Source organism: Triticum aestivum, chromosome 7A, assembly GCF_018294505.1.
Source record: "Triticum aestivum cultivar Chinese Spring chromosome 7A, IWGSC CS RefSeq v2.1, whole genome shotgun sequence".
Classification (NCBI taxonomy): Eukaryota; Viridiplantae; Streptophyta; class Magnoliopsida; order Poales; family Poaceae; genus Triticum; species Triticum aestivum.
In genome coordinates, this window is record NC_057812.1 from 689,818,120 (window position 1) to 689,842,173 (window position 24,054).

At 47.9% G+C, this 24,054-nt stretch overlaps 2 protein-coding genes across 3 annotated transcripts; one reads left to right on the top strand and one right to left on the bottom strand.

Annotated features, from left to right (window-relative positions):
• The first annotated feature begins 313 nt into the window (after nucleotides 1-313).
• On the top strand, nucleotides 314-2,526 carry LOC123154797 (squamosa promoter-binding-like protein 10). The gene is made up of 3 exons (XM_044573432.1): nucleotides 314-1,080; nucleotides 1,791-1,975; nucleotides 2,079-2,526. The coding sequence occupies exons 1-3, from the start codon at nucleotides 431-433 to the stop codon at nucleotides 2,462-2,464; spliced, it is 1,221 nt and encodes a 406-aa protein (XP_044429367.1). The 5' UTR covers nucleotides 314-430; the 3' UTR covers nucleotides 2,465-2,526.
• A 13,024-nt stretch (nucleotides 2,527-15,550) lies between these two features.
• On the bottom strand, nucleotides 15,551-18,325 carry LOC123149353 (squamosa promoter-binding-like protein 10). Of its 2 annotated transcripts, none has more exons than XM_044568996.1 (3): nucleotides 17,446-18,325; nucleotides 16,409-16,593; nucleotides 15,551-16,295 (listed from the first exon to the last, which is right to left on the bottom strand). In XM_044568996.1, exons 1-3 carry the CDS (start codon nucleotides 18,114-18,116, stop codon nucleotides 15,892-15,894), a joined length of 1,260 nt encoding a protein of 419 aa, XP_044424931.1. In that variant the 5' UTR covers nucleotides 18,117-18,325; the 3' UTR covers nucleotides 15,551-15,891. The 2 variants fall into 2 exon arrangements, with proteins under 2 accessions (XP_044424931.1, XP_044424932.1); XM_044568997.1 differs by having other exon boundaries at nucleotides 15,551-16,292; nucleotides 17,446-18,319.
• Nucleotides 18,326-24,054: the final 5,729 nt, after the last annotated feature.

Here is a 24,054-nt window from a genome sequence, read left to right on the forward strand (position 1 = left end):
TTGCAAGCATAAGAAAAACAGTAAGAAATAAGAAAATAGCCCACACAAGTGTCCATGCATGTCTTCTCTGCGGGGGTATACCCTTCTCTCTCCAAAACAACCACGGCTAACTTGTTGCACCAAAACAGCAAGGAGAAGGCCCGGCCATCTTCGTCCAGTGAGGCAGCTGACACACACATGCCACTCCCGGACAAGCCACGCGCCAAGAGTTATTGCCATCGGAGACGCGCACACTCCCACTATCGTCCACTCTCTACTCTCTCTCATGGTTGCCTTTTTAACCACCTCTGCGCCGTCCACCACCTCACACAGCACAGCACAACCACACTGATTCATACAGCTAGCGAGTGAGCTTAGCCAAGCACACGCCTCCTAGCTAGCTCCCCCCGGCCTTCTCTTCTTGAGCTCCGACCGACCACTCACCCGGGCCATGATGAGCGGCGGCAGGACGAACGCGGCGGCGAGCGACGACTTCCCCTTCGCGGCAATGCAGCCGCCGCCCTACGTCGGCTTCGAGCACGCCGGCGGAGGAGCCCAGCGCCACCAGGGCGCCATGATGTACGACAACTTCGACTTCGCGGCCGCCGCCGTCGCCTTCGGCCAGTTCCAGGACGCGCCGCACCACCAGATGCTTGCGCTGCCGCGGAGCGGGAGCGGCGTCGGCGGGCTCGTCCCCATGGCTCCGCCGCCCATGCCCGGGATGCAGCTCCAGATGCCGCCCATGGCCATGCACGGCCACGGCGACGTGTACCCGGCGCCCGGGATGATGAAGCGCGAGGGCGGCGGCGCCGGGGACGCGGGGAGGATCGGGCTGAACCTCGGCCGCCGGACCTACTTCTCCCCCGGCGACATGATGGCCGTGGACCGGATGCTGATGCGGTCCCGTCTCGGCGGCGTGTTCGGCCTGGGATTCGGGCGCGCCCACCACCAGGCGCCTCGGTGCCAGGTGGAGGACTGCAAGGCCGACCTCTCCGGCGCCAAGCACTACCACCGGCGCCACAAGGTGTGCGAGTACCACGCCAAGGCCTCCCTCGTCGCCGCCGCCGGCAAGCAGCAGCGCTTCTGCCAGCAATGCAGCAGGTCAGAGTCTATACCCCACACCCCATCTCCACTCTCCATCAACTCTCTCTCTCCCTCTCTCTCTCTCTCTCTCTCTCTCTCTCTCTCTCAGCAGTATCCTTCGCTCTATTCATGCTCTTGCACAAGTATACTCCGTATAGCTTAGCTAGGTTGCAGCTTGGCGAGTGGGAACTGCTTGCCTTTTCAGTCTTCACTCTGTTTTTGGTTCATGTCACTTGTCCGTTGCGGCGGCCATGGTGCAATACCAAGTCTCAGTCTAGAGACGACCCGTCATGTCAAATAAAAAAGACAGCACAAAACACTACTCAATGCATGTAGCACAAACATGAGCTTTTCCATGGCCGTTTTCCTGTGGATCGCGATCGATGGAGACACGATCACGAAAAGAAAAAGAGACCGAAAAGGCAGCGTTCTTTGGGCTAGCTGCGCACTCCAGAGTCCAGACTGCTGCGTGCTGCGACGAGCGGCTGATCCTCTGGCAGGCTTTTGCGCTGGGCATATCTCTGCTTTTCTCGCATTGACCAATGTTGTGTGGCGGTGCCAGTGGCGACTAGACATTTGCATATGGGTTCACATGTATGCATGCATCACTTGTTGAGCTAGCTAGAATTTTAATTTTGTTGAGTGTAGTACGTACGTACGACTTAAAGGATTTTGGTCCTCAAGATTAGCTTAGCCTAAACTGTTCTTGTACTTTGGATTGGCCTTAGGTTCCACGTGCTCACGGAGTTCGACGAGGCCAAGAGGAGCTGCCGGAGGCGGCTCGCGGAGCACAACCGTCGCCGGAGGAAGCCAGCGGCCGGCAGTACGGCGGCGTCGTCCAAGGATTCGGCTCCGCCTACCAAGAAACCCAACGCCGGAGCCATCTCGAGCTCCTACACCGCCGACAACAACAGTAAGCCCACAAGTTCTTTTTATCTAATTGCATCCTACCTACCTAGTGCAATAATCATCATTTATCAGGGCTAATTCGTCCTTACGTACAATCTATCGATCAGCACTGAGCACGACGAAGTCGACCATCTCCTCCAACACGAGCGCCATCAGCTGCCTCCAGCACGGCGAGGGCAGGGCGGCAGCGGCGACGAGGCCGACGGCGCTCACCCTCGGTGCGGCGCCGGAGAAGGACGACCAGCAGCAGCAGCTCAGGAACGCCATGCAGCTCCACCACCATCAGGAGCAGCAGCACTTCATCACCTCCCTCTTGCACAACAACATCAATAACAGCAACATCCTGTCGTGTTCCTCGGTTAGCTCCAGCACGATGCCATCGGCGGCGGCGGCCAACGGCGAGGTCTCCGACCAGAACAACGACATCACCAACAACAATGGCAGCAACAACGTCAACAACGGCATGCATATGTTTGAGGTGGACTTCATGTAGATGTTGGATCTTGAGCATTAGGCTTATAACATAATTATGATCTAACCACAGTTTAAGCACGACATTTGAAGTAAGCAGAAGTGCTTTGTTTCCACCGGTTATAGGGCAAGGTGCAGAGGTGTAGTGCTTTGGTGTATTGGGGCTAAACAGGAACAAACGACGCGTTTGGTTCCACAAAAAAGGCGCGGCTTCCGATTACACCGACTTCCAAAACCGTAGCTGGCGTTTGTTTCGCGCACGACGTTTTCCGTAACAGCGCCTCCTAATACATCGCTTCAAAAAAGCTAAACCGCCCGATCGGAGGGGATTAGAAAAACAGGACTCGGCCGCACCAACCAAACAATGGACGTATTGTGTAAAATTAATCGGAAGCGGCGCTTCCTGATACGGCGAAGCGAATGCGTTACCGGGGCCGAACCAAACGCGTCGAAAGTGTTAGGTAATCTTGTATTCTTGGCCGAGTCCTCATACACCCACCGTCCGGGTTTAATAGCCTCATCTTATTTTGTGCTTTAGTTTGACCTGCAAATTCGTAATAAAATATAAACTGTATGCCACCAAAATTATATTGCTAGAAAGCTCTTTTAAATACAAATCCAATGGTGTACTTTTTGTATCATATATATTATATATTTTTAGTAATATAGTTTGTCAAAATCTGGCACACAATACTAGGGGTTCTAATAAATCCGGATGAAGATAGCAGTACTACACGGCTTGGAAATTGTATAAGCACTGGTATTTGGAGTAGTACTGTAGTAGTAGTCCTAGATGGTGTTGAGTCATGTAGGCTTAGGATGGGTGTGTCGTGTATATAAGCACAACTAGCCCATGGTTTTCTAACGTGTGATTTTCAGAGAAATAAATAAAAAGAGGAGTCATGTCACGTGTCTTTTTTTGTTTGCGAATTCATTAATGATGCATATCTTTTCATTGATAGAAGGAAAGTTTTACACCATGAGGTTGCGACGACACACTAAGTCATGTACACAAGAAGGCATGTCATGTGCCTTTGGCAAAAGTTTTTATTCGCGTGTGTTCAACTACTCTAATGTGATCGATCCTAGAAATTCCAACGCAAAGCAGTGTGCCAATTCATCGACACAGTCAATGTCCATAATATCATCGCCTTGGCAGACTAGTTTACAATGAACTTTGGGATAGTTTTAGCCAACACGTAAGCAACCGAATAACAGAACAATAAGCATAGATCACACAATAATTTCACGTGGAAGAACCTCCACACAACGGGAGTACAAACACAGACACATACGAACCAGCCCACACAACTTTCACTATGAGAACTAGATGATACCCCGCGTGTTGCGGCGGGAACTGGTTGCAATATATTGTAATGAGATTGGTTCTATGGAGTATGTGATTATTGCACTACTAGAAAAAGGGCTATAGATGGAATTGACATTAATGGCGCACCAGACAAGCGGTGCGCCATTAGTATATACTAATGACGCACCACCTTCTGATACGCCATTAGAGTTAAAACTACTAATGGCGCACCTGGCCCATGGTGCGCCATTAGTATCAAATTTTTTTTTGAACTAGTGCGCCTGTCCAAACATACTAATGGCGCATCCAGACACAGTGCGCCATTACTAGTTGTAACTAGTAATGGCGCACCTGTCGGAAAGTGCGCCACTAATGTTGTTTTTTTTATTATATTTTTTATTCTTTTTTTGCAAAACTACTAATGGCGCACCTAGTAAAAAGTGCGCCACTACTATGTTTGACCAAGCTTTGACCCACTTCTGGACATAGTAATGGCGCACTTTTCCCTTGATGCGCCATTGCTATTTTTGATACTAATGGCGCACTTTTCCATGCGGTGCGCCATTGTGGTTTTGTAGGCAAGTGCCGCAGCCCGACCGCCCACCATCTCTCTCCTCTCTCCCTCGCACGGAAACCCTATCCTCTTCTCCCTCACCCCACGCACACACGTCTCTCGGCCTCGCCCCGGCCCCGATCCATGCTGCCTCCCAGTGCTCCCTCCTCTTCCTGCGTGGCGGCCCTTGCCCTCCTCTCTCTTCGGTCCCCTTCGCGCCTCCTCGCGGCAGTCGCAGCCAAGGAGCCCGAGCTCGGCGGCGACGGATCGGAAGGCAGCGTCGGCGCTGGATCTGGGAGTGGTGGAGCCGCTGCCATCCCCGCTCCACCCTCTCCCGCGCCCCCCACCTTCTCTCATCCGCAGATCAAGAACCTTCTCTCCCATCCGCAGATCGGGAAGGGAAGGTCCCAGATCCACATCGGGTGGGGGGGTGGGTCCTTGCGCTTCGGTGCGCCGCCGTCCATCTGGGCCGCGACCACCGAGGTCCTCGAGGCCGGCCATGGAAGTCCGACCTGCCAGCAGCCATGCCTCGCGCCCGAAACCCTAGCATGCATGCCGCAGGAACGAGGTACAGCACCGGACCCCTATGCTCCTCCTTCTTCCATGGACTTCTCACCATGAGAGGTCTCATCTCTGTAGGAAGGAGGACAACGCCATGGAAGCTGCTCCTTCCCCTTCCCCACCAGGACCACGCACGCCATGGAAGGTATCCTCTCCTGTTGCTGCTACCTTAGCTCTTTTTCCATCTCCAGATCTGATTCCTGAGCATTTGTGTCTCTGACCTGATTTGGTCAAGGGGGAGAAAGAGAAGCTGCTCCCATCCGCCTGTGCCTTCAGATTTGGCCACCCATACAGTACGCACACGGTTTAGGGTTGCTCAAATCCATTTACACTAGTTTGGATGAAACAGAGGCTGTCACAAATGCATCACCTCATGTAGCTTCTTGGTCCGCTAGCAAGTTAGTAACTTGCATGTATTTTTTGGTGACGAACAAGTCTGACTCCAATGGATTAACTCTGTCCATATCGCAAATTTGTTGGATTAACCCAGCAACGCTTTAGTTTTACTTCCCCCTCCCCCCTAGCTAGCTAACTCTTTTAAGGTCCAGTAGTGCACTGTGATTAATTGTTCGGTTAAATCCAGTCCTGCTAGTCCGGCACACACAGATTTACTTTACTGACGATGAATGGGCTTTATATGTTGTCGTTCCATATTATCAAGGGTTCACTGCTCTTTAAAACTACACGAGTGTGTTGTGTTGTTGGCTTGTGTCATCTTGTTAATTCTGGTTGGTCTCTATTTCTAGAATCCCTGCCTGCCTATATGGTCCTATATTGTAAGATTGCAGACTCGTGTGGAACAATATCTATATTCCTCTATCTCTACAATGTAGGCAGTTTGCTTCGCTCACATCACCAAGTTCTCCCACTATGCTTAAATCTATTCTACTCCATTTCCTGAGATGAAATTGTGATGATGGGAGTGACATTAAACAGCTTGAACATCTAATTGTGCATGTACTTCATTGTTATATACTGATCCATCTTGTCTTTGCCTCTTATTAACATTCAAATTGTTAATTGCATTCAAAGTGTTAATTGCAGGAGCAGACACAGAGGAGGAATCTGCTACCTCAAAGCAGTTGATCGACGCCGGGAGGGTGGGTACGTGATGTCGGAGGCTGCCGGGAGGGTGGTGACGAGCTACCGAAGAGATGAGTTCTGGCTCTCCTCGATGCCAGGACGAGGCGCTGCTACCGATCAGACGTGGACTCGATTGATTTTGATTTAAAATATGACGGGTTGTAATGTAAAATGCACTTCAGTTCGAAATTTCCTCCCCTTGCGAGAGGTATTCTTGGACGGAGGGAGTAGAAGATTAGTTATAGGATTTCGTTTTATTTCTGTGCAATTTTCTTTTTATTGGATACTTATAAAGACATGGTAATATTCTTGCTATAATAAAAATTATGGTTCTATTTCATTTTTTGTTTTTAAATTATTTTTCCTTATAGTTTTTTTTAATTTGTATTTTTTTTGTTTTTCAAATATACTATTAGTGGCGCATTTCAGCCTTTATTAATGGCGCACCTAGCTTTTTAGCTAGTGGCGCACCTCTAAGGTTACTAGTGGCGCACTTGGCTTTATTACTAATGGCGCACGCAAGGGTTAGTAATGGCGCACTATTAGGTGCGCCATTACTGTCTGGGATAGTAATGGCGCACCAAATGTGCGCCATTACTAAAACTTACTAATGGCGTGCTAGTAATGGCGCACCTAATGTGCGCCATTAGTAGCCAAAATAGGTGCGCCATTAATAACCTGTTTTCCAGTAGTGTTGTATAGTGTAAAACTTTTTTTATGCGTGGTTGTGAATTGAGGTAAACATTTTTCCATGCATGCATGTGCATTAGGTATGCTAGTTAGGTGGAGCATGCAACTAAGAAAGAGAGAATAATAATTCATGAGGTGGCATGTGTGGTGAGGTGGCATATGTGCATGTTTAGATAAATAGGATAGTGACGATCAACTTTTTATGTATATAGGAAAAGTGTACATAGTCTTCCTTAGAAACTCCATCGATTTATAATACTCTCAGAACCTTGCCAACCAGCATCCGCAACAACAGTAACTACAAGTGGTAGGACAACAACAAAACAGAGTTAACGCAGGTTCTATCCCCTCTAATAACCTATGAGCTGCTCTCAAACCATTGAACTAGATGGCACGAAATTTGGGAGATTATTAGACTGATGAGTTCGCAACATGTACTAATAAAATTTCATCTCAACTGAATATTTTTTGTTGACATGATCTAGTGTGGGTTATGAAGTTTTGTTCTCACCAACATGTGTGATGGTTGGTGAAATGTTTTTGCCTCCTTATGTTTTGAAGATTGTTGACATAAACAGTAAGGGACTAATGTGTTTGCCAGTGCACACAGAGTAACAGGTCCCTCATGTCATGAGAAGTTTGATATAAACTCCGAAGATAATATCCTGCGTGTCAGCGAGTATTATCAACGAAGATTATGCTTTCGAGAGCGACCCCTAAAAATTGTTGACATGAAACAAGTGGTTCTGTGGCATCCAAAGGAATTGATTGCAGCCGAGATAAGCCGAAGACGAAGTGAAGATGTAGAATTTATTTCGTTGTTCTTCTTTCTCTTTATTGATTCATAGGACCATCGTACTATTAAGAGGGGTATAGTGCACGAAGCTTTGATTCTCTGATGCTCAACCCAATCATATGCGAAGCTTTGGTTCAACTGGGTTTTTTTAGCTATAAAAAATGTGTCATCCAAATTTGCTTTGCGATCTAGTAGTTGTGGGTTCTTTGCAACTGTTTTGGTATTGCGACAGCAACCCAAGTGTTGTATATTTGCATCAATTTGGTGTTGTTTTTGACAGCCATAAAATAATTGAAGCAAATTTGACATCAAGAGCAACTGTTGGAGTAACATTTCTTTTACCAAAAATTCCTGTAAAACATTTATGCCCTATTATTGGGCTGCTATTGGAGATGCTCTAAGTTAGTTGATTGACAAAAACACAGAGATCACCCTCAATGCTATATGTGCATGCGAGGGGGGGCGATAATTTTATTTTTATCTCTATTTTTTCTAGTGGTTTTCTTTTCATTTCCAAGCCAATTTGTATTCTTTAGATTTTTTTAGATGGGGAAGGCCCTCTAGAGTTTTTGTTTCTCTTTCTCTTTTTGTTATTTTTTAATCCCCATTTTATTTTTTTGTTAGTTTTTTCATGCACATATTTCTTGTTATTTTTATTCCCTTTTTTCTTGATTTTTTCTCTTATAAATTGAACATTTTCACTTTTCTATATATTTTCACACATGCACGGTTTTATTATTTTAATCTACATTTCTACCCAAAATATATGATTTTTAATATATGTTTTTTCAAATCCGGGATTAATCTTGTTAAAATATGAGAAGACATTATTTGAAGATACAATGTGCATTTTTTGACATAAGATGAATCCTTACAATACACAAAACATCTTTTAATTACGAGATGAATATGTTTCAAATGCATGACAGATATTTTAACAGTGGGTAGAATTTTTTTTCATCAGTACGCGGTAACCGTTTTTGTACCATTTAAAATTTCCTTTTTGTATGTTTGCTTAGGCAATTTACTATTCCTCCATCCCACTATAATATAAGATCAACCTATGACATGAGTGTCAAAAATGCTCTTATATTATGAGACGAAGGGATTATTTCAAACGTATGAATTAAAAAAAGTAACTGGGCCGTGGCCTGGTACCGCTGGGGGTGTCCTACCGGTCTTATCCCGCACCCATGTCTTCCCCAGGCCCACTCTGCAGAGCCCAGGCTGACCGGGGTAGGGCTGCCACGAGCGTCTCCCGGCAGCCACTGCGCCGGATCAGGTCCGGCTCCTACATGACATGGGCGACCTGACTTGAGCCCCTCTGCGAGCTGCAGCGAGCAGGCAGGACTGCTCGACGCTGCCCGCAGATTCGGCGCTTGCGGATAAACACGCACTGGCACGCACAGATTTGGCGTGCATGCGAAGTCGCCGGAGGGGTCGGTCCGTGGCAGCACCGACGAGCTAGACACGGCCCATATCAGATTAGCCGAGTGGGTTAATTAAGGGTTCACTTAATCTTGGCGGAAGAACAGGAATGGGATTTACCAAGAGAGAATTCCTTATTTAACACTATTTTAAATTTTGTTTTTTTATTTAACACTCAGAATCTTTTTCTTTCTTATCTAACAACGAGTTAAAATTTTATGCCCTTTATGACACCTTCATCCATTTTGAGTCTAAATGACATCTAAAAAGACCCCTTTGCCCCTCATGTGATATATGTGTGTGTGAGGTGCAGTAGTATACACACAACATCAATGGGGCAGTAGCGCATATGCACGCATCGGCAGGAGCACGCACACAGCAGCACACTGCACATACGCATGCGCGCACACAACAGCGCACACGCACGCAGCACAAACACGCACGTACACACGCACACACATACATGGCTATGTGTATTCTGTACGTGCAGCATAGACGTGTGGGTATTCAGAATTGTATGCATACAATATACATCTGCTAGAGCCATAAGCCAGGTACGGAGTACATGCTACTGCCGTGTATGGCCTTCGATGCATGCATGCAATTGTACAAAGGCAATGATAGACCATCTAATGTATGCATCCACTATATAATGTATCTAGACATACATATATTCTTCTTTGGAGATCCTGCACTAAAAGAAAACTCAGATATTTAAAATAGATTATGTGAGCTCCATAAGAAAATCCAACAATTAATAGTATAATAATTATTAATAAAAATGATAAAGAAATCATTGAACAACACGTGCGCCCAAACATACCACTTGAGGGGCAAAAGGGTCTTTTCAAGTGTCATTTAGGCTAAAAATGGACATAAGTGTTATAAAAGGCATAAAATTTAGACTCGTTGCTATATAGAAAAGAAACTATTTGTCGATGTTAAATAGGGCATAAAATTTAGACATAGTGTTAAATAAGGAATTCTCTCATTTACCAAACATCAAGTACCAAGAATTATTTGCGTTGGCAACAAGCGTCGACCCTAATAACAAGGTCGAGCCAGGACCTCATCGGTGATGGGGGCGGCCATGCGAGAGGAATCGTCCAGCAATGTCCCGGCGGAGGTAAGGAAATACGTTCATGGGCTGCCGGCGTCAAACAACAGGACGTGGACGTCGGAGTAATTTAGATGGATGGACTTGGGTTGCGCCAGCATTGCGATGGGAGGCGGTGCGGTGAGGGGAGGCTGGTGGGGCGGCAGGGGGCGGCGGATGTCGGTCGGTCGATGGTTGTTGGCGACACAGGAATCAAAGCCATGCGCTGGAAGAAGAAGAGTGATGCTACACTTACGTAACGATTCTTAGAGCAAGTACAATAGGTCCCAGTCATCAGGCTATAAGCCATTCCATGTCATCAGAATCCTACTTGGAAGAGAGAGAAGAGAAGAAAGAGAAGGAAGCGGGGGTAATACCCAATGGTTCCTGGTTGTATATGCACTCTATATGGGGATTTTAAAAAAATATTTTAATAAATGTCAAAATAGGTAAGAAGTATTTTGACAAGACACTTGACTTACTTTTGCACTAGTATATAAGTTTTCACGAAAAAAAAACAAAAGTTGACCACACATAAAAAAACAAAATTTATTTGCTATTATAGGTCACTATTCACACTATTTTAGCCAAAATTTTGTCTTTTTTTAAAAGAAGTCAAAGGGATATTTTTTTGGGGTGGATTTTTTCTCACGAGTACAGTAGAAGGTCAAGTTTGTTTCAAAATATTTTCAGGAATTTTTGACTTTTTGTTGAATTACTAATTTTTTTCCATATAGGGTGTATATGTCCCCATAGACCACAAATCCTCCTCCAGGAAGCGGGCGCTTCACTTGCAGTCGGCTGAAGCGCTAGCATTGTTCAAGATATCTTCCGATATGCCGATAAATCGGTTGATTTATCGCTTACCGTTGTCTGACCGATAAGATAAATCAGCCGATATGGCGATAAATCGTCTGATATGCCCATAAACTGGCCGATTTACCCCTTATCATGGGTCGACCGATAAATTCCCGATAAGCGATATCCCCAACATTGAGCGCTAGAAACAAAGAAAAAGTAGCTCGCATGCAGCCATGTGAAAGCTAAAACGAAGACTTTTCATCCTTGGGTCTGTTTAGAACACATCTAGATGTGACATAGTTATGTCACATCTAACCTGATGTCCACTATATTTGTGGTCTATTTTTTTTTGTCCCAGCTTTTTTTTTCTGTTCTTTGTTGCTGCGTTATTTGTGGGAGCTTAGATGTGACATCCTTAGAAAACATTTAGATGTGAATTATACAAACTGTTCATCCTTCCTCCCAATCACGTGGCCTTCCTTGCCTCCCTTTGCATGCAAGTATTAAATTGTATAGTTATTTCAATCGGATTTGCTATTTTACATCTAGATGTGAGATAGTTATCTCACATCTAAATTCAGACTCGTTAGATCTTGTTTGTTTTAAGATTAACGCAGCTTGTTCGGTTCTCTCACACGCGTCACCTCGTGTCCAGGTCCATACAAGGTGCGGCAACCCGTGTCCTGTGAGTTCACCGACAGGCAGCTGTGGCCTCTTTTTTTTTAGGGGGACAGTTGTGGCCTCTTTGGTTTGGTTTTCTGTCAAAAAGAAAACCTGCGCACACCAGCCTGCCCGTTCTGGGGTTTTCCGTTTTTTGTGGGTCCTCGTTTTACTGTCTTGTGGGCTTTCAGCCAGGGAAAAATCCGAATTGCTTGTTTTTTCAAGGAGAAAAGTGTGTCTAGTCACTCTGTGTCCTTGTAACATTTCTTTGCTCCTTGCCAATTGTTTGGATTTTTGTCTTTCCAGAGCGTACGTGTGACCCATGAAGAGCTCTTTCTACCGGTTTTGGTTTTGGGAGAAGCTTCGAACAATTTTGTCTTTTTGTTCATTTTTTCTATTTTTATTTTTCGTTCTATTTGTCTTTTTAAAAGTTCATGAGTTTTGTTGGTGTCGGTTATATGTCTACCATCAAACATGCAATTGCAATGTTGTCTTCGTCCCGCAATTGCATGTCTACAACGCGACTGCAATTTGAGGCAAAAATGTTTGTTGGGTCAGCTAGTCATGTGTTTTGTTTTCATCCCAGTTACAATTTCATACTCAACTTGCAACTCAGATCATAGTTTGTAATTGTCCCGGTTGCAACAAAGCCTCGACTTGCAAATGGTACCGTAGCTTTGTGTAGTTGTCTCAGTTGCAAATCCATCCTCACAACTAGGCCCGTAATTTGTTTCATCCCATTGCAAGTCCACCCTTAACTCACAATTAGCCTCGTAGTTTCATAATTGTCCCATTTGCAAGTCCACCTTTGGCTCGCAACTGGGTTCATAGTTTTGTTGTTGTCCTAGTTGCAAGGACGCTCAACTCGCAACTTGCATCGTAGTTTTGTGTAGTTATCACGGTTGCAAGTCCACTCTTAACTCGCAGCTGATATCCTAGTTTTGTGAAGTTGTCCCAATTGCAAGTCCATCCTTGACTTGCAACTAGGCCCATAGTTTGTTTCTTCCCGGTTGCAAGCCATCTTTGACTCGCAACTCACCCTGTGTTTTGTTTATCTCAGTTGCAGATTCACCCTTGACTCGCAATTGGGCTCGTAGCTCTTTTCATCTCAGTTGGAAGTCGACCGTTGACTCGCAACTGGGATCTACTTTCATAGGTGTCCTAGTTGCAAGTCCAGCATCGACTCACAAAAGGCTCATAGTTATCCGAGTTGCAAGTCCACCCTCGACTTGCAACTCGAGTATGTTTTTTAGTTTTCATTACAGTTGCAAGTCCATCCTTGACTCGCAACTCGGCATATAGTTTGTTTCATCCAGTTGCAAGTCGACCCTTGACTTGCAACTAAGCTCGTAGTTTTGTAGTTGTTCGAGTTACAAGTCGATCGTCAACTCGCACATGGGCTTGTAGTTGTCCAACTTGCAAGTCCACCCTTGACTCGCAACTGGGCTTGTAGTTTGTTATTATCCCAGTTGTATGTCCACCCCCGACTCACAAATGGTATCATAGTTTTTGTGTAGTTATTCCAGTTGCAAATCTACTCTTGACTCGCAATTACGATTGTAGTTTGTCTCATCCCAATGGCAAGTCCACTCTTGACTCGCAACTAGGATTTTAGTTTATTACATCCCAGTTGCAAGTCCACCATTGACACGCAACTAGGCTCATAGCTTCGTAGTTATCTCAGTTGCAAGTTCACCCTGGACTTGCAATTGGGCTCGTCATTTTGTTGTTCACCTAGTTGCAAGTTTACTCCCCGGCTTATAATTGAGCCGTTTGTTTACATCCCGGTTGCAAGTCCACCCTTGACTCGCAACTAAGCCGTTTGTTTTCATTCCAGTTGCAAGTCCACCGTCAACTCACAACTTGTATCATAGTTTTTGTGTACTTCTTGGTTGCAAATCTGCTTTCGACATCTATTTTAAATTATTAAATATTTTTAAATTCACGAACAGTTTTTGAAATCCATGAACATATCGTAATTTCATGAACATTTTTTAAGTTCTCAAATATATTTTAAATTCATGAAAAGAATTTATATCACAAATAGTTTTCCAATTGTGAAGATACTTAAAATTCATGAATTTTTTTTAGAATTTATGAATTCACTTTTTTAAAATTATTGTTTTTTAATTTTTTTTAATAGTCATAATCATTTTAAAATTCATGAACATATTTTGAAATTCAAGAACATTTTCCAAAATTCACAAATATTTTCTTATAAAAATAACTATTTTTACCCCAAATATACTAATTTGTTTGAAAAGGGAAAATAATAATTTGACGAGCACACATGCATGCCATTATTACATGCCCATGCACACAAGCCAGACTTGCAGGCGTCTCTTGTTCATTCACATGACGTGAAGCAAGTGTGACGTGCGTGTTTTGGGTCTGTGTATACTATTGTTTCGTTGTTCTTTTGTAACAAAATGGTCCAGCCCGTGAAGAAGCACAAGGTCAATAGACAAGATTACAGCCATCAAAGGGCCCGTGAACAAGCACAAGGGGTCTCGGTGGGGAAGGGTTTAATGGTAGAGAAATACATCTACCGGTGATCCACAAACAGCTGTTATGTCATCTTAGATGTGAGATAATATCTCACATCTAGATGAGATATAGACAGACCCTATTTCAATAGTTAGTCTACAGCCAAATTATTGTATTAGTGGGCTTTAATGAAGGCTTTATATGACATGGCCTTGCTATATAGCCCGCAGCGGGCTCTCTTATTAACCATGCTCTTATACGTATCTTACGTATAATCTGACATGGTGGTTCTATATTGGGCCGAATTCGGGACGTGGGCCCATCCTAAAAATCACGGGGGCAGTTTAGTTAGGGTGAAGTGGTGTTTCTCAAAAAAAAAAGTTAGGGCGAAATGGATGTACGCAAGGTCATGTAAACCCAGCATTATTGGAAGAAGAAAACAAAGGCTGAAGAGGAATACTGTCTGTTGTATGGTGACACTACAACACAGGGCATCAATCCCGGTTGCAGAGGGACTTTAGTCCCGGTTCTGCAACCGGGACTAATGCGACAACTTTTAGTCCCGATTTTGTTATGGTCCGAAAATTCAGCTAACACATTTTTTTTCAGGTGTCAGCGTTTCATTTCCTCGTTCACTACGAAGTGGGGTATTCCCCTGGACATCCGTTCCCTTGAGCACATGTACTACTACATGCATCTACATCATCTACGAATGTAGGCGCTCGAAATTAGTGCGCCCCGCTAACGCTTCAATGCGCGGTCCAGGCCCTCGGAGGCAACCGAATCGGCAAGCAAATACGCCATGAATGGCCGTCTCATCCATGCATGCATTACGATCGGCCACCCATGTCCCAACCCCGATGGCGAGCGAGCAGACACGATTTGCCTCGCCCTGCGCCGCATGCATGCATGCAAGCAAGCGACGGGCCCGGCCGCATTAACCACCCCCTCCTGCGCGCAGGCAGCATTCAATCTTCTGCCGCATGCATGCATGCATGCACGTACGGCCCTCCAAATACACACGTACGACGGGATGAACGCCCCAGATCCCAGGACGGGCCGCTACAGCCCAGCGTGCAAGCAAAGATCCGACGCAAAATTAGCGGCCACATGCACATCCATCCGTGGCTTTAGTTAATGAACTCCATGCGCATGCATGAATGAATGAATGAATGATGGTGCGGGCAGCACTCCACTACTGTGGATGAGCACGCACGTACGTACGTACTACTAGTCACTCTAGTAGCTGGGTAGCCAGCCTTGTCGTGAATTAAGCCTCTCGCGTACGTACGTACGTACGTGCCCAGGCAGGATCTGTGGGGTGGAGGGAGGGCTCCATCTTGACATGCATTTAATACTAACGGCAAGCATTTGCATGCATGGTCCAACCCTTGGAATTACTCCTGATACTCCATGCGTTGCATCCCGGTAAAAACGGCCGAGGTTAATAGCTTAGGCAATGGCAGCTTCGCAAAGATTCTCGAGTAATGTGCGTTGGGACCTCTTGGATTGGGCAGGCGGTAAATGTTAAAATTTTGAATTATCCTCTTGGAGCTAGTCACACACCCACATCTATTTGTTGACTAGCTAGCTGTGGGAGATATATAATGCAGTAACACAGAAACTTGAATGCGAGGTGGACAGTGAGTAAAAACAATTAACAGGGCTAAGATAATGACACAAACATTATTTCCTCACTGAAACAGAAAATGGCAGAAAGGCATGCTTGCTTGCAGCACTACAGGAGCTAGCACTGCGGGAAAGAAAGTTGGGAGAAAGGCATGCATGCTAGGTTGCACAGCCTTTCCTAGCTGATCTCACCACTTTGAGACTATGGACTATACCCTTAAGGTTTTTTGCTCTCCTTTTTTTTTTACCTACACACAAATTAATTAAAGGACAATGTTGAGACAGTGCTAGGCTTAGGCTGGTGACCACTCCATGGCTCCATGCATGGACCTACAAGCTCACCTGCATCGATCGGTCTACATGAAGTCCACCTCAAACAGATGCATGTTATTGTTGTTGTTGCCGCCGCCGCCATGGTTGCTGGTGTTGTTCTGGTCGGAGACCTCGCCGTTGGCCGCCCCGGCGGATGGCAACCCACTGGAGCACACCGAGGAGCACGACAGGATGTTGCTGTTGCCGTTGCCGTCGTTGTTGTTCTGCTGAAGCAGGGAGGTGATGAAGTGCTGCTGCTCCTGGTGGTGGTGGTGGAGCTGCATGGCGCTGTTGAGCTGCTGCTGGTGGTCGTCCTTCTCCCGCGGCTCGCCGAGGGTGAGTGTCATCGGCCTCGCCGCCGCCGCCGCCTTGCTCTGGTCGTGCTGCTGCAGGCAGCTGATGGCGCTCGTGTTCGATGAGATGGTCGACTTGGCGGCGCTCAAAGCTGCTTCATCGTACGTAGAAAAGGAAACTAATTAGTACCCGTAGTGGTTAGCGGTGATCAATGGCACTAGGTAGGATGCAAGTAAAGGAAAGGTAAATGCACGCTAGCTAGCTTACTGTTGTTGTCGGCGGCATAGGAGCTGGAGATGGCACCGGCGTTGTGTTTCTTGGAAGGCGGCGCCGAGTCCTTGGACGTTGCCGTCGTGCTGCTGCTCGCCGGCTTCCTCCGGCGGCGGTTGTGCTCGGCCAGCCTCTTCCGGCAGCTCCTCTTGGCCTCGTCGAACTCGGTGAGCACGTGGAACCTATACCACCAACAAACTTAACTCAATATTTTCCTCTGTAAAAAACCAAACTAACTAGCTAGTCAATCTTTAGCTAACAAACCTCGCAAAAAAAATCTTTAGCTAACAAAATGCTAGCAGTAAATAGCATCTACCGTTCAACCAAATAATGTTGATCGATACACGAGATGACGAGCATGGAGGGTGAAGAAAACTATAATTGGCATGCAAAAGTCTAGTCGCCACTGGCACCCTCCGCTGCAACGTTGGTCAATAGGAGCATAAAGAGAAAAGGTCGGGGAAGAGATATGGTCAGGGCAAAAGCCTGGCACCGGATCAGCCAGCGTCTCCCTCCTCTTCTCTCACCCTAGCCTGCTCTCTGCAGCGGCATCCCGAAGCACGCAGCCTTTTCCCTCTCGCTTTTGATTCTCCCCCTTTCCACGATCCTTTCTCCGGTCCGCCCATCGACCGATCCCCGGAAAACCACCAAGGAAAGAAAACGCCATGGGCAGATGCGCGCAGGTGCATGCATGACCTACTACTCCACCATGCCATGCCATGGAGCAGTGTTTTCTCTTGTCTTTTTTTGGTTGACATGACTGGTCATCTCATCTCGGCCGGCTTTTGCACAAGGGAGAGCTTTTCCATGGCCGCAAAGGACAATGGACATGAGCCGAATCAGAGCGCGAACTGAAAAGGCAGACAGCTTCCAGCGGCCCTACTGCCCTAGACTTGCTGCAACCTAGCTCTAGCTATACCAGGCCTCTGCAAGAACATCGCCTCCCTCGATGCGCGAGAACTACTGTTCCATTTCTGGGGGGAGAGAGAGGGGGGGGGGGGGGGGGGGGGGGGGGGACGGAGTGGGGGTCTGACCTGCTGCACTGCTGGCAGAAGCGCTGCTGCTTGCCGGCGGCGGCGACGAGGGACGCCTTGGCGTGGTACTCGCACACCTTGTGTCGCCGGTGGTAGTGCTTGGCGCCGGAGAGGTCCGCCTTGCAGCCCTCCGCCTGGCACCGAGGCGGCTGGTGGTGCGCGCCGCCGAACCCGAGCCCGAACACGCCGCCCAGGCGGGAACGCATCAGCAGCCGGTCCACGGCCATCATGTCGCCGGGGGAAAAGTAGGTCCGCCGGCCGAGGTTGAGCCCGATCCTCCCCGCGTCGCCCGCGCCGCCGCCCTCGCGCTTCACCATCCCGAGCGCCGGGTACACGTCGCCGTGGCCGTGCATGCCCATGGGCGGCATCTGCAGCTGCATCCCGGGCATGGGCGGCGGGGCCATGGGGAGCAGCCCGCCAGCGCCGCTTCCGTTCGGCGGCAGCGCCAGCATCTGGTGGTGCGGCGTGTCCTGGAACTGGCCAAAGGCGGCCGCGGCCGCCGCGAAGTCGAAGTTGTCGTACATCATCGCGCCCTGGTGGCGCTGGCCTCCCCCTCCGCCGCCGGCCTGCAGCATGCCGGCGTGCTCGAAGCCGACGTAGGGCGGCGGCTGCATTGCCCCGAACGGGAAGTCGTCGCTCGCAGACGCGTTCATCCTGCCGCCGCTCATCATGGCCCGAGCGAGCGAGTGGTCGGTCGTGGCGCAAGAAGGCCGGGGGAGCTAGCTAGCTAGCTAGGTGGCTTGTGGTTGGCCAAGCTCGCTCGCTCGTTCCGTCGCTCGCTAGCTGGCTGGCTGAATCAGTGTGGCTGTGCTGCGCTGTGCTGTGTAAGGTGGTGGAGGGCGCAGAGGTGGTTAAAAAGGGAGGCAGGAGAGAGAAGAGATCGGGAGAGAGCGATGCGGGCAGTGTACTGTGGTGTAGAGAGAGAGAGAGAGAGTGAGGGGGAGTGGAGGAGGAGGGAGGGAGGAGAGTGATGAGTGTGTGCGTGTCCGTTGGCAATAACTCTTGGCGCGTAGCTTGTCCGGGATTGGCATGCATGTGTCAGCGGCCTCACCGGACGAAGATGGCCGGGCCTTCTCCTTGCTGTTCCGGTGCAACAAGTCGCCGTGGTTGTTGTGGAGAGAGAAACATATGCCCCTCACAGGGAGGACATGCATGGACGCTTGTGTTGTGTGGGCTCCTATACCGCTATATATCGATTTGATCATTTCTCACTGTTCTTCTTGTGCTTGCGAAATCAAAATACGAGGCTGATTCGAGCATGCACTCACGTGATCTTCTTTGGCCCGGACGTGCCCTCGACCTTTTGTGTCCTTTACTCAACATTTCTCTCATCAAAATGCATCGGGGTCGCTCTTACACTACTTGTGCAGTCCACAAATTGTACATTGTAACGTGTACCGCAGGTTTTTGGATTCCTTTTTATCAGAGCGTTTGCTAACTAACAGGTACCTGATCTATTCGTTAGTCTTTTTCTGCTTCGCGCCAGGCCAAGGGTGGTAACGACGTGAGGTGTGGCGGCGACGATCTTTGGCCACGGCCACACCGAACTGTGAACGAGCGTGAGCTAGCCGGAGCGAGTCCAAAACTTGACGGGTGCGGATCAGGGGTCTCAGGGATCATCGGACTTGCTGCAGTTTGGGGGTGGGGGGCTCTAGAGGGATGTTCACGCCGGAGACCAACACGACGGTGGTGGGAGGTCAAGGGCAGGCCAGGGCGGCAAGGCGGTGTGCGGCAGCGCCAGCTTACCGCGGGGAGCGGAGCCACGCGGTTAGGGTTGGGTAGGTCGCGTGGAGGAGGAACCGCGGGAGGAACTGTGATCTTTCTTTTTCATTTTTCCCCCAAGAAGATTTTTCATATTGTTGGGTCTCTGCATGAGGCGAGCCACAGAATGCACATCCAATTGATCATGTGTGCATGCCTGCGCGCTGTAGAAAAACGAACCAGACGAGCAGAAAGACCAAGGGAAGGTAACCGGAGAGGACTAAATAAAGACCACCACTGCTACAATGTGATACGATGTTTTTCGGTTTGTCACATGTGCACAGACGACACCTACCAAGCAGCCAGGGTTCGCTCGGCTGCAGTCTGGTATGGGGTTGGTTTCTTACTTTCCCACAAGGGCCCGGCTTTTCTTTGCCAACACACCAGCAGCTAGCCAACATGAGCTGTTTTCTTTGACAAAGAAAATCAGACGTTTAGGTTACCCCATCTTATACGAGGTTGGAGCGTTTGGAATAATTGGGTTATGGATGGCAACCCTTTGATGGCATGCTTCTCAATAAAGTAGCAAAATCACGGGATGGCTTAACTAATTTTTTTTTTTACGGAACTAACAAGTGGCAGTTGGCAATTGCATAAGCTTGCTTAATAAGCGCAAATCAGGCTACTAATGCAATCGCTGATTCTGCTAGATATATTTCTATACTGCAAAGCTATATTTGGGGAAGCAAATGCGTTGTACTGTTGGTGAATTCATGCGTGCATAATGTTTTGTACATATAATGCAATGATGTTTCAAGAAAGCACGGCCAGCCTCATAGCAATAGTCCTTTGCATTATTCATGTAGTTGGCAACAATGTTGAATTTCTCGATGACGGTACATAATTTAGCACATATCCATAACAACAAACATGCACATCACCTCATATAATTGCAATTGATGCTCATAATTTAATTATAGTCAATGAATGACAATTGATGAGTCCATGAAGAAAAACAACCTACTAGGTAGACTTTCACCCCTTGTCACAGCTCAACAACACGTTTTGGAACAGTGAAATATCAGCAAGTTTTTTAAATATTGTTGATACATGTATGCTATTTGCAATGGGATGTGATGTGGTGTGTACAAATGCTTATTTCTATGGGATCACTTGTCAATGTTGTGATTTGAGTTCAACTGTGTGAGTAAGGTGATAAGAGTTATGAGTATACATTTGTGCTTCAACGTGTATCGCTGTAAAGGCCGTCCGCGATCAATATGTATCACTTACAATCACCATTGAAAGAATCCATTGCAGTGAGCCACACAAGGGCGTCAAACTTGAGACTTACTTTTAGTGAAAAGTGGCAGAGGACAGCAAAAGAGGCACCTTACTCATTGGTAGTTGGTACATAGACAACCGGGAATATATGCTTGCACTAACCAACATTCTAACCCTGGAGGCTAATAATAAGAGTAAGTTCATCTCTAAGGGAACTCCCGTTATAGTTACGCTATTTCTCAGGAACAAAAACACGGGTCAAATTGTGGGGTGGGTATTGGGCTGTCAGGGTACGTTTGCACATGTCTGCCCTGTCGACATGCATTGGCGTGGCCCATTTCGACCCCACAAACCCCCTTTGACTGATCCGCCAAAAACCATAACCCTGGCTCTCACTCTCCTCGTCTCTCATCTCCTCTTCGCCCCTCTTCCCTTCTTTCCCTGCCATGTCCAGCTCTGGATCTGAATGGGGCTATGACAGGGTGGAGTGGGATCTCCTTGAGGCTGTGGTAGAGCAGTGACTCGCACCTCTGCCTCGCGCTCCGCCGGTACTGGATGAAAATCTGTGGCGGGGCGTCACCCCTGTGAGCTCGGGGCAGATCGAGCAGTAGCTGGACGGCGTCCCGACCACCACAGTGTGGGTTCACCAGAAGCGAGTTGTTAACACAGCGCGGGTGGAGCTGCGGTCAGGCCAGTTTGTCCTTGTCTGCTTCATCTCGGGTTGTTGTGGGGTGGGTGCAACGCCCGGGGAACTACTGCGGGTTAAACTATGTCTGGCGCAATTTGTCCGGCCCTTAGGTTCAATGTCATAGTATGTCTTCCCCGCAAAGAAAAAAAATGTCATAGTATGTCTTGTCATGTGCTTAACTATGTTGTCATGTGCTATGTTTTCATTTGTTAAATGATGAACTATCAAATGTCGTCTGTAGAATTATTGAATGTATTAGTAGCATATGGGGCTGAATTTTGCCCATCGCCCTTGAATGCTCTAAGCTCGCAGCCCTGTTATGCCACCAAACTAAATGCACACACCTCATTGATCTGGTGCACATAAAGGTTTGCTCAGCTAACATGCATGCTAGCCCCCACACATCCATCATAATCCATACAAGCGGTGCACCGGCTTGGTAATAAGTATCAGTAGACGAAATGGTGAGCATGCAACAGTACTACCAGTACGACCCTGACTAATGCCATGCCATCGCCTTGTGTACATGAAAAACGCAACCTGTAGCAGTTTACAGAACGCAGAGACGATTCCGCCTTAACGGTTCTTTCCCTTTTCAGAGAACTGACAAGCTCGGGACCGGAACGATATACACTCCCCCCTGCCATTTTTTACCGTATCGTGTACTGTGCCTTCTCAGTCTTGGACGGACGACTTAAATAACCAGACGGTAAATAAAACATGCGTGCACAGTGCTCCGGTCCTACGTGCACACCGACGCATTTCTCGTGTACGCACGTGCGTGGTGCACGGTAAAATTATAGCAGCAAGCAGCCGCGCGAAGCTAGCACATTTGCACGTACTGAGCGTGCGTACGTAGTTACCTCGAGGCGGGTAAATGCACGTGCACATGTCAAGCTGCACACAGCAGATGTTTTTCTTAATCCATGCCTTGGTACACAGTTACGTGGGATGTATATGTGTTTTAGTACTTGGGATGCCGGAAGCAAATCTCTACTATTAAAAAAGAATCGAACGTTGTGATGTTTCGACCTCCACGATGGTTCGACCTCCTACCCTATCGATACCTCTTCCCCCATCCTTCGTACGTTAAAAAAATCAGGAAAACTACCCACCGCTTCGAAAAAACAGCGCAGAGAAAGGAAAGAAAAACAGAGCCCACGACCCACCCACGAACACACGTCCCATCCTCCATCTCCCCTCACCCCAAAGAAAAGAGAAACAGCCCAACCAATCTCTCCGCTCTCGAGAAATTCACCGCCGCTGCTCCCCTCATCGTCCTCTCCTGGTCGTCGTGGCTGCCGTCCTGGCCGTGGACGTCGCCGCCGGCCCCGCACTCCCATCTACATGAGGATCATCTATTCTCCGTCTCAATTCCCTCCACCCCCCTTGATTCCAATCTAATCTCTCCCGAGAAACTTCACTCGACTCGGCCGTGGCGAAGATGGCCGACGGCTCGCCGTCTGGCTTTCTCGCTGTTGAGCCCTGTTCCGCCTCCGCCCTCCATCCACTTGCTCCAAGACGTCTTCCGCGGCCGTCAGCTTCCACGATTTGGGTGTGCGTCGTCTATGTGAATTCGATGGGTCGTCTTCATCACAGGCGGCCATGGGGAGGACACATGTGGCGGAGCAGATGGGGTACGAGGACACGTAGAAGGCAAACAACTCAGACTTAAGCCCTTTGCCCCCGTCAGGATTCTGTCACAGGTGCGTGCATCTCGATCCTTTCCTTCGTTCTGGTCGGTTAATTAAGTGCCCGTGAACCAATATTCCTCTTGGCCGGCGCTTTTGGCCGATGGCAAAACGAACACATAGCAAACCTGGCTTGCCTTGGGCTGGACTGAATCAGCTAACAGCGTAGCTAGCTAGCTTTGCCTTGAGATGGATCCAGTCGATGGATTGATTGGTCGACTAGCAGGTGGATTCTGTTGATGGACTAGCTAGCAACACACACACACTGGCATGTAACGATATTTGCTGTTTATACTTCTTCAACTCACGTTGATACAACCTAGGAGCTACATGTATCACCTGGCTAGGTAGAATTACGATTACTGCTCAAAGAAAAGTAGAGTTATGATTTCTAGCATTGCATGTCCATCTCTAGCCAGCCTAGTTGTTGAGCCTCATATGCAGCAGATGCAACCTGTTTGGTTGCCTACATCGCATCGAGAGGCACTTACCCCCCTGCTGTTTGGTTGCCCGCATTTGTGCTTAGGGTGTGAGCAAATGCAAACTTCAGCTGTTTGGTTGCAAACAGTGTTTGTGTTCTGCTCACCCCATTCAAATATGGTGGCCTTGCCACCACACATGATCAGCACAACAGCTAAGATCAAACAAAACAAGCAATATAATGACAACAAACTTAACACAACAAACTACTTAACTAGATAGCATAAGTCTAGATTAAGAGCAGGGGCATCCTCCTTCCTTGCTGTGCCAGGATGCTGCTCCTGGCCAAAATATGAACAAGTTCCCAGCACAAGTCTCGCCAGACACCCTAAAAGTTCTCCACTAACACCTGACTTAACTTAACTACATAGCCTGCTCGATGCTACCAAGGCAGTTGTGCCTACTGCAACGATGCCTGCACATCACCGACGAGTTGTGGTTGTAGATCTGAATCTTCAGTCTGAGTCCGGAGATGCGCACAACGACGAGGTCGCCGGGGACGATGCGGTGGCGGTGGCAGAAGTAGTTCCACCCCCGGCCAAGCACCATGTGGCCCTTGAAGTTCTGGACCTGCACCCAGAACATGCACCACTTGTTGGCTGAGAGCCTGACCACGCGCGAGAGTCGCTTGATGACCAGCCAGGTGCTCATCACCTCCACGAACTTGTGAGGGACGACGAGCATGGCGAGGTCCTCATCGTCCTTGATCTGCTGGTAGAATCTCATCGGCTCCCTGGCTCTCTCCTCGTGGCCCTGCCTCGGAGA

What these genes read in the sequence shown, in the direction of transcription:
- LOC123149353 (XM_044568996.1), bottom strand. Translation starts at nt 18,116, where the DNA reads ATGATGAGCGGCGGCAGGATGAACGCGTCTGCGAGCGACGACTTCCCG. An exon ending in TTCTGCCAGCAGTGCAGCAG is followed by an intron (nt 16,594 to 17,445) that starts GTCAGACCCCCA and finishes TTGGTGGTATAG; the next exon opens with GTTCCACGTGCTCACCGAGT. An exon ending in CTATGCCGCCGACAACAACA is followed by an intron (nt 16,296 to 16,408) that starts GTAAGCTAGCTA and finishes CGTACGATGAAG; the next exon opens with CAGCTTTGAGCGCCGCCAAG.
- LOC123154797 (XM_044573432.1), top strand. Translation starts at nt 431, where the DNA reads ATGATGAGCGGCGGCAGGACGAACGCGGCGGCGAGCGACGACTTCCCC. An exon ending in TTCTGCCAGCAATGCAGCAG is followed by an intron (nt 1,081 to 1,790) that starts GTCAGAGTCTAT and finishes GATTGGCCTTAG; the next exon opens with GTTCCACGTGCTCACGGAGT. An exon ending in CTACACCGCCGACAACAACA is followed by an intron (nt 1,976 to 2,078) that starts GTAAGCCCACAA and finishes TCTATCGATCAG; the next exon opens with CACTGAGCACGACGAAGTCG.